This window comes from Aspergillus udagawae (assembly GCF_001078395.1).
Source record: "Aspergillus udagawae IFM 46973 DNA, scaffold_4, whole genome shotgun sequence".
NCBI lineage: Eukaryota > Fungi > Ascomycota > Eurotiomycetes > Eurotiales > Aspergillaceae > Aspergillus > Aspergillus udagawae.
This window is the reverse complement of record NW_025091267.1, coordinates 656,500-669,682: the sequence shown is the minus strand read 5'-3', so window position 1 is coordinate 669,682 and position 13,183 is coordinate 656,500. Positions and strand designations below refer to the sequence as shown.

General features: G+C 48.7%; 3 protein-coding genes across 3 annotated transcripts; 1 reads left to right on the top strand and 2 right to left on the bottom strand.

The window, feature by feature from the left end:
* Nucleotides 1-65: 65 nt before the first annotated feature.
* On the bottom strand, nt 66-7,589 carry Aud_005608 (rRNA-processing protein las1; the record flags this gene model as incomplete). Its single annotated transcript, XM_043290532.1, has 21 exons — nt 66-245; nt 307-685; nt 1,557-1,581; nt 1,636-2,091; nt 2,148-2,335; nt 2,766-3,295; nt 3,391-3,732; nt 3,807-3,838; nt 4,672-4,696; nt 4,754-4,780; nt 4,830-4,964; nt 5,018-5,109; nt 5,161-5,371; nt 5,420-5,453; nt 5,508-5,579; nt 5,632-5,719; nt 5,808-5,836; nt 6,234-6,674; nt 6,737-7,222; nt 7,281-7,420; nt 7,470-7,589. The coding sequence occupies 21 exons, from the start codon at nt 7,587-7,589 to the stop codon at nt 66-68; spliced, it is 4,032 nt and encodes a 1,343-aa protein (XP_043146467.1).
* Nucleotides 7,590-9,575: 1,986 nt separating this feature from the next.
* On the top strand, nt 9,576-10,366 carry Aud_005607 (O-methyltransferase; the record flags this gene model as incomplete). The annotated part of the gene is made up of 2 exons (XM_043290531.1): nt 9,576-10,104; nt 10,158-10,366. 2 exons carry the CDS (start codon nt 9,576-9,578, stop codon nt 10,364-10,366), a joined length of 738 nt encoding a protein of 245 aa, XP_043146466.1.
* Nucleotides 10,367-11,213: 847 nt separating this feature from the next.
* On the bottom strand, nt 11,214-12,386 carry Aud_005606 (uncharacterized protein; the record flags this gene model as incomplete). The annotated part of the gene is made up of 1 exon (XM_043290530.1): nt 11,214-12,386. The coding sequence occupies one exon, from the start codon at nt 12,384-12,386 to the stop codon at nt 11,214-11,216; it is 1,173 nt and encodes a 390-aa protein (XP_043146465.1).
* Nucleotides 12,387-13,183: the final 797 nt, after the last annotated feature.

The following is a 13,183-nucleotide window of genomic DNA, read 5'->3' as shown; positions in this document are numbered from 1 at the left end:
TTAACCAACTCCGAACTCCTAACCTCTGTCCCAACTATACGCTGCAATGCAAATTGGTAGCCCGGCTATGCCTCATCCAACTGAGCTGGCTGCAGTGTATTCTGCACCCATTGCATCTTCGACGGTGGCCAAACACGAGCGACGATCTTCCCGTTGATCAATCCCATAGGAATAGGTCCATAATTCCTCGAATCCCTCGACCAGGGCAGGTTGTCTCCGCCGAGATACACATGGCCTTCGGGTACCTAAGCACAGCTCCATTAGCAAACTCCAGTCACCCGCAAACCACCCGCATCTAATCCCTACCTGTATCATCTCCCGACTCGTGCCAACCTCTGTACTGAACGGCAGGTCCCTGCAGACAAAATCCCCGGGCATCCCCAGCACTCTCTTCGCACCATTGACTCCCAGGAATGTGGGATGGTAGAAGCGAACCACATCGCCTACTTCAATTCCTCGGCCGTACTTGTGCACCCGCGATATCATCAGGTAATCGCCCCTCGGGTTGAACGTTGGGTACATCGAGGGTCCCTCGCTGAGCTGCACGGTGATCAGGTGCTCCCAGACCAGAGTGCATGCGCAGAACAGGCCCAGGCCGTCGAGCGTGAGGCGGAAGACGGCGCCGGGGGTTGCGCTTCTCAGCGCGGAGCGGAATATTCGTTCCATTGGTATAATCAGGGCATTTCTGGGCTGTTGATGGTCTGTCTGGTTCTGGTGAGCTGATTGGAGCTATCTACCTCTTATTAGTGCTTGTAGGCGGAGAGGCGGAACGGCCGAGCCCAGTCACGTGCTGTGGTCTTTCGTTTAAAATTCTTTTCGCACTTGCGGTCCCTTCTGCTTTTGTTTTCATTCCTTCGGCTTCGAGAAGCGGAGGCAGACTGTTCCCACAACCATTATGTCTGGTATGGGTCGAGTCACCTGGTCTCGCTCTACATTGAGTGATTACCATCGTCGAGGAAATCAAGTTGCGTAATGGCCGTGTTCAATGGATTCTCGATTGTGCAAGAATCTCAAGCTGCAATTGCAGTCGACGACAATTCACTGATTGATTTGTATTGGGAATCTCCAACAAGCACAGTTACTAGTCCCCAATTCCTATCAATACAGCTTCTAAATTGCTAGAGCTCGCCGTTTCCGAAATACAACACCAGGACGCGCGAGTGTGGACAGAGAAGCAAGATGAACATTATACGTCTCGACTAACCACAAAGTGGCGAGATATCCCCGAACGCTGTCTTAGCTTTGACCCCATTTAGCTATGGGACTGGGATGCTGGATGGCGTGGGTGGGAGACAATTAGATATGAGATAGCTTCTGTGGTAATGACATTTTTCCGTCCCTTCGTTTTCCTTCGTCGTATGATGAGACCCATGCTCTTGATAATACTAGGGAATCCATTCTCAAAATGCTCCAGGGGAGAATTTGCTGCGTGCCCGTAGATGGCTGAAGGTTCTCAGGATATCCTGCTCGGTAACCAGCCATGCACACCCAAGTCATCATACTTTACACGCGTCGTCCATCCTGTCCTATCTCTCGGTGACCCATCTTCGTCTTACTTATTCTTCCACATGGCGTCGGCATCTGTGACTATGGTCAGCAATTCACAGTTTCTCAAACATGCCCCAAAAGACTTACCGGGACTCAAGTTGGGGGGCTCGATATCCTTCCTCTTCTCCGCCTTAACCTTATAATCAACCCCAAACGCCTTGTCCCTCTCTGCAAGTAACCCATCAAGACCCTGCGGATGAGCGTTCTTGACTGTGTCTTCAGAAGTGAAGCTACCCATGAGCTGTGGAGGCCCCAAGGGAAGTGGATCTCCCCGGTCCACCTGCCAAAAATGATACGTTTTCCCGTACAGCGGAATGACCTCCCTCATCTGTGATGTTTCCGCTGCTTCCCAGGCAGGCTTTGGCACTCCGGCGGGAGCGGGCATAATCAGCATGCCGCTTTTAACCTCAAACTCATGGGTGTGCCATAATTTGCGTTCCTCGGACGGGAGGGTCTCGAATAAGCGCGGGGAAATCATGTACTCGAGGCCGATCAATCGGGCGTTAGGCTTGGTGGAATCGTATATCAGACACTGCCTGAGGTCTGCATTTCAGATCAGCTGTCGTTTTCTTGAGCGGAAGGAAGGGAGCTATGAAGACCTTCTGTAACATGTGTACAGTAATGATTCGCTTCCACAGCTCTTGTCGGATCCGACGCATAGATGTGGAATGCATTTAGATGGGCGCAGATCTGTTTGACAGGCGTGAAATCTTGCACCATGCTGGCGCCGCCTTCCAGGACACGACTTTTGGTGGAAAGAGGCGAGCCCGGGATGCCATCTTCGTCTCTGGGAATGTGTTGATGACAGGACATGGTTGCACGATACAACTCCAATTGCAAAGTTTGAGCTCAGGAAAATATAATCATAAGAACGAAGATTGTTGTCCCAATTTAATTGCAGCTCGCATCATTGCTCCGGGTCTTTATTCCGTTGAAAACAGGAGTTTCGTCTATAGCTGACGTCATGATGATTGCGAGTCAGACAACATTTGTGATATTCCCAGCTTCACCACTTGAGACGATAAACCCTTTGCAGTTTTGCGTTGCCAGCTGACTACTTGAGCAGTGCTCATGACATGAGATCTACCAAGGGTTCCTACTTCTATGCGGGGATCATCGAAGCTAAAAGGTAGTCGATCTACCCGAGAGTAACTGCGCCGACGCAATACTATAACCAATCAAATGTCATATCATGCCTCTGCAACAGCCTCGCTGACTGAGAGATCCAATTGGCCTCGGCGTTGTTATTGTCATAATAAAGGGGCCTATCTTTTGCCAGCCGAGCCGCCAGGTCCGAGGTGGCATGCCAAAGCTCATCGCTGTCAGGCAATGCGAACTGTAAGTCTGCCAGGGAGAGAAGGCTTCTTCTCCTGTTGGCGCTGTGAAGGCTATTACGCGGGCCATTTTCGCATTGAATATGACACGACCTGCCAACTTTGTAAAGGGCAAGTGCAAAGCGCTTGACTTCCTCGATGCCAACCCAGACAAAGACATCCGGGACAGAGTCGCGGCTAAACTGGTCTAAGATCGCTGGGTAGAAGAACATGTTTTTGCGAAGGCAAGTGTCAGTTAATGTCGTTAATAGACGAGAACAGCTCGTTGGGATGGTCAGGGCGAGTCGAATGTCAACGTGACTATGAGTGTCTCTGAGGCAGGCGAAAACAATCTGTAGAAGGATGCTCTGGTATGTTGCCATGGGCCAGGAGCTTTGGACTTCGGATTCAGAATTCACAACTGCCCACTTGTCCTATCAGGTTGACATCAGCTGGCACGGCTCGAAGATGTTGGCTTTGAGGATGCATCCTTGGGTGAATCAAAGGGGAACGCGGGCCAGTTACTCACTCGCTGTTCGTAGACTAAGGAACTAAGCTTGTCATGTAGTTTGATTGCATGACACTGTATCTCCTCATCCCCACTCATCCACAGTCCCATCATGACAACAGACTGCAAGAGAATCGGAGGCTCCTGGCTCGGTTCGAAAGTCGCTCTATGCAGAAACGGCCAGACGGGATGGAATTTCTCAAAATATACCTCAACATAGTGCAGGACATCGGGTTCTTTCCACGGAAGAGTACATTTCATGCGATCTTCAGCAGTCGAGCGTTTCTCCGGATCATACTGCTCATCTTGAAGTTCGCTGGTGCTGCTGTCCACGCGCAGGGTTCGAGTATTCTTCGGAATCCCCTGACGTGACAAGGTCAATTGCGACAGTGAGCATTTGAGACCTCTCCGTAAACATGCTTCGCAAGGTGTCCTACCATCGCACCGGGTCTTTCTCGAGCGACAGTGACTACACGCTATAACCGTGCGACTAGATTTCAACTCCTTGTTTTTATGTCGGGCTCGAACATGTTGGCGTAAAGTGTCACTGTATATCGAATTAGAGTCAGTTTTATTGCCGTTGCTCGAGAGGTGCTACGGGTAAGCTTACGTCCTGGAGAAGACCTTATCGCAAAACGGACACTCGCAGGCTGGCGCTTGTCCGTGGCTCGCAGAGTGCCGAATCAGGTGTTCTTTGCGCCTGTAGCTTCGACTACATCCCCGCTGGGGACAGCGAAACTGGGGACAGCGAAATAGGCCTTCGTTGATGGTGGAAGCGGTCTTCATGGCAGTGGATCTGGTTTGGACTGCGCTGCGGAGTCCGTTGCGTGCCATGTGCTGGCTATATACTTATTGAGACGCTGGTAGAGATTAGTCAAGGTTAGAGTGAGTTGAATGAGGTCCGTGAAAAAATATCCAGAGTGAGTCGTTCACATAAGGATAATGGCCCGATGGGATGCCGAATATGGGATACCGATAGATGAAATGGAGAAGAAGTTTAGGGGAGTGACTAAGGTAAAGGCACTATCCCGCTTCCTACGTGACTACCATGACTCCCCTGTACAAGGCTTAGTATCATTTAAAGAATAGGAGTCTCCTTCAAAGACCACATATTGTGGCAGTGGAATCCATTCAAGTTGTGGTTGCAAATTTCACAAAGGTGAGTACAAGTATAGTCATGATTACGCAGAGTTCAATCAATGAATCAGATCGTGCATTCAAAGCTATTTCCTTTTTCACTTGTTCACATAGCATTCTTCATCTCTCTCAAAGCTGCCATCACCTCCACCGGATCAGACTTACCGGTCTTCTTCTGGATTTCAGGATCCTATATAACAGTCAGACAATAAGTATAATTAAAGATGGAAAGGCTGGATCTTCTTACATTGACTCTCATGAATACATTGTGCAGCTATGCAACCTCGTCAGCTAGAACGGTCAAACGGCGACGGAGTCCATACCTTCTCGTCTCCGATAGTAAACTTGCCCTGGGTCTGTTGATGCTGATTTGCGTATGCTTCTAGCTTCCTAATCGGTTCTGATTGAGAGACAGCAAGACAGAACTTGACGTTACTCTTGGTGTACTCATGGCCGGGCTATACGAGATCAGTCTTCTGTATGAAAGAGGAGTGATCCCTTAGCAGCTTACATAGACTTTGGTGTCATCAGGAAGCGAGGCAAGGGTCTCGTTCAACGCTTTGTGCATCTCTTGAGCATTTCCCTCGAAAAAGCGACCACATCCTGCCGGGGTGTGAGATTCATTCAAATACAGCCGGAAAATGCACATCTTACCTGCAATGAACAAGGTGTCGCCAGTAAACACCACCTTTTCGTCCCCGTCCTGCATATAATAGCAGATACTATCTTGAGTATGGCAGGGGGTGTGCAGGGCTTTAACGGAGATCCGCTCCCCGATCTTAAACGTCTCTCCATGTGCAGGAGTCTGCGTGACTGATTTACAGTTCTTTCCTCCGATGACTGGAAGTTTGCCAAAATGTTTCAGCTGTATGTGTTAGTCAGAAGAGCGCATAAGCATAGCTAGCTAACTCACCATGTCGTCGTTGCCGCCAGCATGATCCCAGTGACTGGAAGAGCATGTTAATACTAGTCTCCCTTAGCGACTGGACGCCGAGACATACTGATGCGTGTTGACGATGGCCGTGAGTTTTATCTTTCCCGCCTTGAGCTGAGCATCAAGCTCTGGAGCTACTCTAGCAGAACATCAGAGTCAATTCCACAAGCGCGTTTTGACGAACAGCATACTCTGGCGGATTAGCTGGATCGATGATGACGGACTCTTTTGTCGGCTCGTCCGTCACAAGGTAGGCATAGTTATTGCCCTTCCCCGTCCCTGTACAATAGTGTGAGCGTCAAATATGCTTGGGTAACCGTCACTGAACAATCAAGACTGGACAATGCACGGTGTATATCCAACTTACACATAGGAATTGACTGTACATGCATGGTTCTGACGTGATGTGTCCTTGAGTATCGAGATCCACAGTATGGTCTAATCGCTCTGAGAAAGTTCATTGACGAAAGTGAATAGAGAGAGAAAATGCGGGGTGAGACTGAGATCATTTAGTAATAAGCGGTATCTCTCTCGATGAGTGAAGACTATCTGGTGCATTACCTCATAGTAGCTCCGGGTCATGTGGTTGACACTAAGCCGTATTTGGAAATTTATATACATCGCTCAATAGTCTTTCCTACGACTTGTAGCAAATGGAATGAATTTAAAGGGTATTTCTTCATCCATCCAGAATCTCTTCCAATTTGTGAGTCTTGCGAAATGAAGACGGTGGGCTGTAGACCATTGCTCAAGTCAAACTATCCCTATTGGTCTGGTATCCCACGTATCTAACCTTTCCCACCCGAACTTTTGCAGCCCTTGTAGATCATCTTCGGTATGCTGGGCATGTGTCGTACTTTCAGATCTCTTCTGCAATCGAGCTGGAGCGTTGCTCTTATCTCTAGCAATAGGAGACAAACGATTATCCTCCGAGCGAACAGCGCCCTTGAGCTGATCTAGCCAGTAATTCGAACTTTGTTCACAGACAGTGCGGATGTATCCGAGGGAAAGCGACTGTCGCGTTGTACTCCACTCTGCTGAGTTCAAGATGTGGTCCAGCCACATATAAATCGCCTCGCACTGGGGATCATTCTTCGTATTCGGTCGTCTGGTGAATGCCAGTTCATTGACCAATTCCTCGGTCAGGGCTGGTAAAAATGTAGGGTAGTCTGCCGCTACAGTCTGCAGTGGTTTGTCCCACTTGGTGAATGCTTCATCCATGGAATCGCCAAGTCTTGTAAAAGATATATTAGCTGGGGATGATCCACTAACGTTGCATATCAAAGGCAGACTTACTTTCGCCCCTTAGGCACAATGATTGAATCCTCAATTAGGACTCGGGAAAGCGAATGAGGACTTCTTCTTGACGCCTTACATATCGCTACCAGCTGGGCCGTAAAAAAAGACGAGTGCTGATCTGACTTCCTCTTCTTCCGTGGTGACTCTGAGAGATCTCCCTGGCCCACTGGATGCTCGAGAGCAGACCTGAGGATGCTCTTGATTTCTTCTACATTTCCATCGTCGGCACCGTTAGAGACCGCAGGCGCAGGCCTTCCAGATACAAGCGCCACATCAGAGTCTGTCTTCGCCCAGTAATAGTCCCAGAGCCACTCTAATGAGCGCTGCGTCGCATTGCGAAGTACCACAAGAGACGGTAACTCTCGATGGGTCGCCTCGTGACGCAGCTCAACAAACGATGCTGGAAGCCCGAGGTCAATCGCTCGTTGAAACATGGTCTTCCTCTGTCCATGGAGTTTCGAGTCAACGAGACCCGTTACGAATCTTATAGGCTAGTGTTAGATATGCATTCCGTGTCGCAAATTCATAAAAAGTGACTGACCGACAAAAAGCAGCTGAGTAGGTCGCTCGAATCGAGAATATGGAATTTTTCTGAGCATTGTCGTGAAGAATCGCGTCCGTTAATAAGGCAGTAGCCTCAACCGGATGTGGCAGGTTGCCACGGAGCTTCCAGATTCCGACCTTGGAGGCGTTAATCATGATATTCAAGCATAATGTAAAAACTACATACCGTTGCGCAGGCTTTTGAGCGCAAATCCGGTCCATCATAGGCTGGCGGAGGGTAAAATTGATTCCGGACAGTGAGCAACTGGGAATGGTCCTTCCATGGTGTAAAGAATACTTTTGCCATTTGGCTCCCTGGATCTTTCAGTTAAGAAGTACCCGTGATTCTCTCTCTCGTGAGTCTCGTTCTATTGTTTGTACCGCTGTATCTGATCGACGGGATTTTTATATCGGCGAATTGTTTTTCCTTCCGACTGTTCCCGAATCTGTTTCAATGTACATCTACAAGTCCATCTACAGTCTCCGGACAGTCGACGAGAGGTGAACAGCTGCTCTGGCAGTTGAGAATAATGCAATAGCTGAGATACCCTTGGAAATTATTACTCTCATGTTGACGCGACAGATTCTATGTTGGCGATGAAGTCCAACAAGACTCTCAACGCAAGAGCCGCTTTGAGGCACGCCAGAAGCTAAATGAGACTCTTAACAGACATGTCTGATACTGTGAATGAATGGCTGATAATGTGCGAGGCAAAAGTTGATTATCTACTCAGAATGTGTTGCTTTGTTCTCGCCAGGCTTTGACATCGCTTCTGCGGCCGACTTCAAGTCTTCAAGAATCAGACCATCTGAGTTTGGGTTGCAATTTCCTGAACGTCTTGATGCAGTTTGCACGGCTATCCAGTCGGGAAAGAGGACGCCGTGAGAGCTGGCATCTTCGCCTGTGAGGCTATCCCAACTGTCAATCTTACCTCGTGGAGATCATGGAGACGGGGACCTTATTCGAAACCGGTGATGGCATTCAATGGCTCTGACACATGGAGGAAGATTCCTCAAGCTGATGCAAGAAGCGTAATCTTCTGACGCACTCGATGCCCAGTTACGGAGCTCGACGCCAATCTGGGATGGTGAGAGCAGTTTATTAATGGCTATTGCTCGAGGGATGAGACACCATTTCAGCTGATTGATCAAGAGAGTTGACTCATCTCTTCTCAAGCTCCGATTGAACGCCAGGTGTGAAGCTTAAGGAAGAAATGAATGACTAGATTCCGAAATCAGTTACAGATCAGATCAATACACAGCTCAGAAACGAGTCTTAGTCTTAGCAAGTTGCCCATCTAGATACTATTAGTTCATTCCAGGCGGTGACTTGTATGTGGAAGCTGGTTTTTCATTGTTTTTGTAGACTCGCTAATCTTGCTGGTCTCAGTGCTAATACTTCTACTGTCTTACCCGGTCTCCCCGTCCAATATTTCCAACGGTTTGCCTTCGTTTACTAGACGTCATCGTTATAATCCATGTTCTGCTGAACAAGTGTGCCTGTTCGCCATCCCATTGAATCTCCCCTCCCTTCCTATCCCCCTTTTCCTTTTGAACTGCTCTGCTGACCTAAAATGTTCCACTTCCTTCTATTGCCCATGGAGTGGAGTCTCAACGCTTAAGGATCTAAGTGCTGATTCCCATTTCCGGGATTTTTCGAGCCGTCTTCGCGTGGCTTAGGAAAGAGCAAGACTTCCCTGTGTGATGCACCTCTAACCGGCTTACTCTATGACTGCGGCAATTTTCTCAGTAGGGAACCTCCACGCACCTCACCTGTGTGGTAGTTACCTCTATCATTTACTTCCAGATAAATCACACACTACCTCGCGCCACGTGGATTTGTCGAATTTGTTGTTTGGCAAATCCCAGCATGTGAAGCATAGAGGCTCTAGGAAGGGTGCAGGAAGATGAAGCTCTGTTGTGGTTCATAGCGTACTTCGTACCGCATTATGGATCGGCCTTTGGATACGAACAGGCAGGACAAGTCATCCTCGGTTACAACCTGATGATATGGTCTTATTCGTCCGCTGAAATAGCTCACCTCGTTTCGATCTCGAGGCTGAATCACTGGCACATGTGACTCTTCTACTAATGTGGTGATCCGTCCAAGATGGTTGATTTCCTTTTAGGCCGATTGTCCGAATAACTACTCGGCTTCGGTGATAACTAAATGGCGAGTAGGCCAACCACAGTACAAATAGCCGCTCAACCTCAGTCAATAAATGATTAACTGCACATTTCACTTGTTACATATCTCACTCACCTTGCTTCCAGGACAACCATTAGAGCCAAGATGGCCCCCAAATCTCCTCCAACCATCACAGCAAGCCCAAGGGTCATATCCCTCCTCGACAAGCTTCACAGCCAGTCACAGGCGCAAGAAAGCACTCTGTCAATGTACACGTTTTGGATAGTATACTTACTCAAATCATTCTTTTTCGGCAATTTCTGGTCCAAGAAGAACGATGACTATATGAGGGACAAGTTCATTGCATTGGAACGGGAGAAATGCGAATTCATCTACCTCCTAGCCCGAACTATTGGGGCACGGTATATCGTTGAGGCAGGCACCAGCTTCGGAGTATCAACGACGTATCTGGCCTTAGCTGCGGGTCAAAATGCGCACACTCAATCGGCGAGACTTGAGGCCAAGGTCATTGCAACAGAAAAGGAGGCCAGCAAGGCAGCAAAGGCGAGAGAGAATTGGCGAATAGCCGGTCAGGAGGTCGAGCCGTGGATAAAACTACTGGAAGGGGATCTGTTAGAAACATTGCCGAATGAACTGAACAATATGGATTCAATCGATATGCTTCTTTTAGATAGTAAGTGAGGGCGCGTTTTTTCCGCTTCCTGGTTGACTAACTTCATGGCCAAGTATGGACACCACTTGCTCTTCCGACGCTGCAGTTGTTAAAGCCTAAGCTGCGCCCAGGAGCAATTGTTATCACTGATTTGACACAAATCGCGAGGGGTCTTTACAAGGAGCTTTTGGATTACATCCATGACCCGAAAAATGGCTTTCGGACAATGACCACGCCGTTCAGTGGAGGACTAGAGATGACTGTATACCTACCTGAATGTTGAGATTTGGCGGAAAGAGTAGATATTACTGTCTATGTATCTATCAGTCTCCTAATATGGAATGGCTCATTGGTCCTGGTTTGACATTTACCATGGTCTTCCCCTATAGTGTACGTTACCTAGTGAATTGATGTCACTTTTACAGGAGCTATTAGACTATTACCAGCTTTCTGGCGGGAGCTCAGCCGCTCAACCTGGACATATCTCGCCTCTGAATCCAGGCCGCTTCCAGAGAATAATAAAGGACAAGCAGTCCCGGAGGAATAGACGGGAGCAATCACTTCCTTCGATCTGCGAGGCGCTAAGTGAGAGTTTCCTGCCACCACTCGCTCCGCCTGCTCCGATGGGACTTCAGGAAGCTCAAAAAAGCCGCCCACTACATTCCGTCACCAGTCGTCTAACGAAGGAAGGCCCGCTAAAGCGGCCAAATTAACTCTCGAACGGAATTGAAGGGCCGTTTGAACAGCGACCCGTGATTCCTTGTCTGGGACGGCTACAACAAGAAGCATTTTGGCTAACGATACCGTCGCTTACAGTCCAGATTCCGACAAATGTCTCGCTTCCGTCCATCAATTCTAGCATGTCACTAGAAGCTTTGGTATTATCAGCTACCGGCTCGGAGACGGAATCTAGAAAGGACGAGAGGGCGCCCCGTGCAGCAGATAAGAAATGTCAATTGTCTAATGCATATAGCTATTCATATCATTGTACCTTCCGTTGGGTATCCTCGTCACGGTTCGTGCCACTCATAAAAATCAAAACTCCACGCTATGCCATGAAACAAAAGGATGAAGACAAAGAGAGACAGGGTTTGTCGAGGGAAAAAAAGCAAAGAAACAGATTCCAAATTTCATATCCACCCATATGCATAATTCATGCAAGGCTGATTTTCCAGACTGAAGAATTGCTGAGGAACTAGTCCGCCATCTTGGTCTAGTCTGCCATCGTCCTCGAAAAAGAATGACTTGTTAAGCATATTCTCTGCTGATTTCACAGGTTGAGAATGTGTTTGAAGGCCCAGTTGCGGTTGACGAATATCGACGCTGTTGCTAGCTTGCTTCTCTGCAGTCTCTTGCAGGTCATCATCCTCTCCGTCAGCGTCCTGATTTTCGGTCTCGTCGTCCGGTGATGGTGTAAAAGTCTCCTCCAGTTTCAATCCCTTGCCGCTTAATCCAGTCAATGACGCATTCAGCGATGCGTCAGGATGACTGTACAGGCCCATCCCGACAAGCTCGTCCTCCGGCTTCTCCTCAACCGCATCCGGCTCATCAAACTGCTGAATGGGGAGGAACGGCGTTGGAGGTCCAGAAGACGGCGCGCTCTCGTAATTCGACCCCGCAACGTCCGCCCCAGGAATACTGCTCTTCATGGACATCATATCAAAGGACCAGCCTTCAGACATGGGCGGAGCCATCACGGATAAGTTAGATGCGCCGGAGTCCCAGGTGATGGGCTCGACCTGCGAGCCGTTCATTTGCAAGAGGTACTGTTGCTGCATAGTTGTCGGATCTTCCATGCCGGACAGAGAGGAAAACATCGCTACATCCGAGGTGGGATACGCAGGTAGAATGTCCTCGCCACCATAGGTAACAGGAACAGTGTTGGATGTCGAAGCGCATAAGCCTGTGGTAGCGAGGCTTCCAGACATAGTGGTGGCCGGTATGTACTGAGAGGTGGAATATCCTGTTGATCGCAGTGATGCCGGGTGCCAACTCACTGGTCGCGGTTGGCGTGTTCTGCGGATGGCGGAAGCCGCGAGAGCAGCTTGGATCTGAGCCTGATAAGACTGCTGCGGGAGATGCTGGTACATTGGTGAAGTGTGCGACGTGGTGGCCCTTCGCTTGGCAACAGAGGAAGGACTGTTTCCAGCACTTCGGGGTTTCATTACCCGGCTAGTATGCTTCGGTCTTGGGAAAGCATACATCAAGTCACGAAACGTCGAGGTACGGAAACATGGCTGGTCTCCTGGGGAAATCCAGTAGGGGCCTGCTACGGAGGCTTGTGGTTGCCAGCAGTCGGCCATTGGTTGTGATGTTGAGAGTATCAATCAGATCAGGTATGGTTATGATAGTTGGCTAGAAGTGGACGAAGGCGTTGGTTATATTGGCGAGAGAGGGGCGAGGTATGTAGAGCGCAGAGTTATATGACAGATGGAGGTGGATTGAAATCCATGGATGACTGCAGTAAGATGCACAATAATAAGGTCAGAGATCGAGACTCATCATATAAAGATGACACAAGGGGTCACAGGGCGCTCATGGCAAGGTACCCAGCGAGTAGTCATGCAGAAGGAGGTAGGTAGTAAAGTAATAAGGTAGTAACTTTAGCCAGATAGTCCACAGATCTTCATTGTCCCCATAACATCAAATTACTTTCCCTTCTTAGAAAAATAATTATTTATTAATATGAAATAAATAGAAAATAAAAAGAAAAGAAAAAGGTATTAATTTCCTTTTTATTCTACGTGATCAATATGGGGTCACTTGTTACTCGTGGCATCAACTTACATTTCCGATCTACCGTCCGCCCCAGCTCCACGATCCAAAGGATGGGACTCCATAGCCGACAATCTATTGGCGGACACATGTTCAATAGTGAGATGACACAACGTTGACACTAACAAAATAGGTGACTTGGTCCGCGTCTCACAGGGGGAAGAATGGAACAAGCAAGTCGGCTAAGGAACGGAGGAGGCAGTCTGGTCTGGTAGGGATGGAACTGGAAGGATGTGATGATTCAGAGGCCATGCCTCCGCTCAGCGGCTCCACTGCGTTTCCATGGGCCGTAGGCCTGTAGCATTAATTCTTGCCTCTCCTCCGT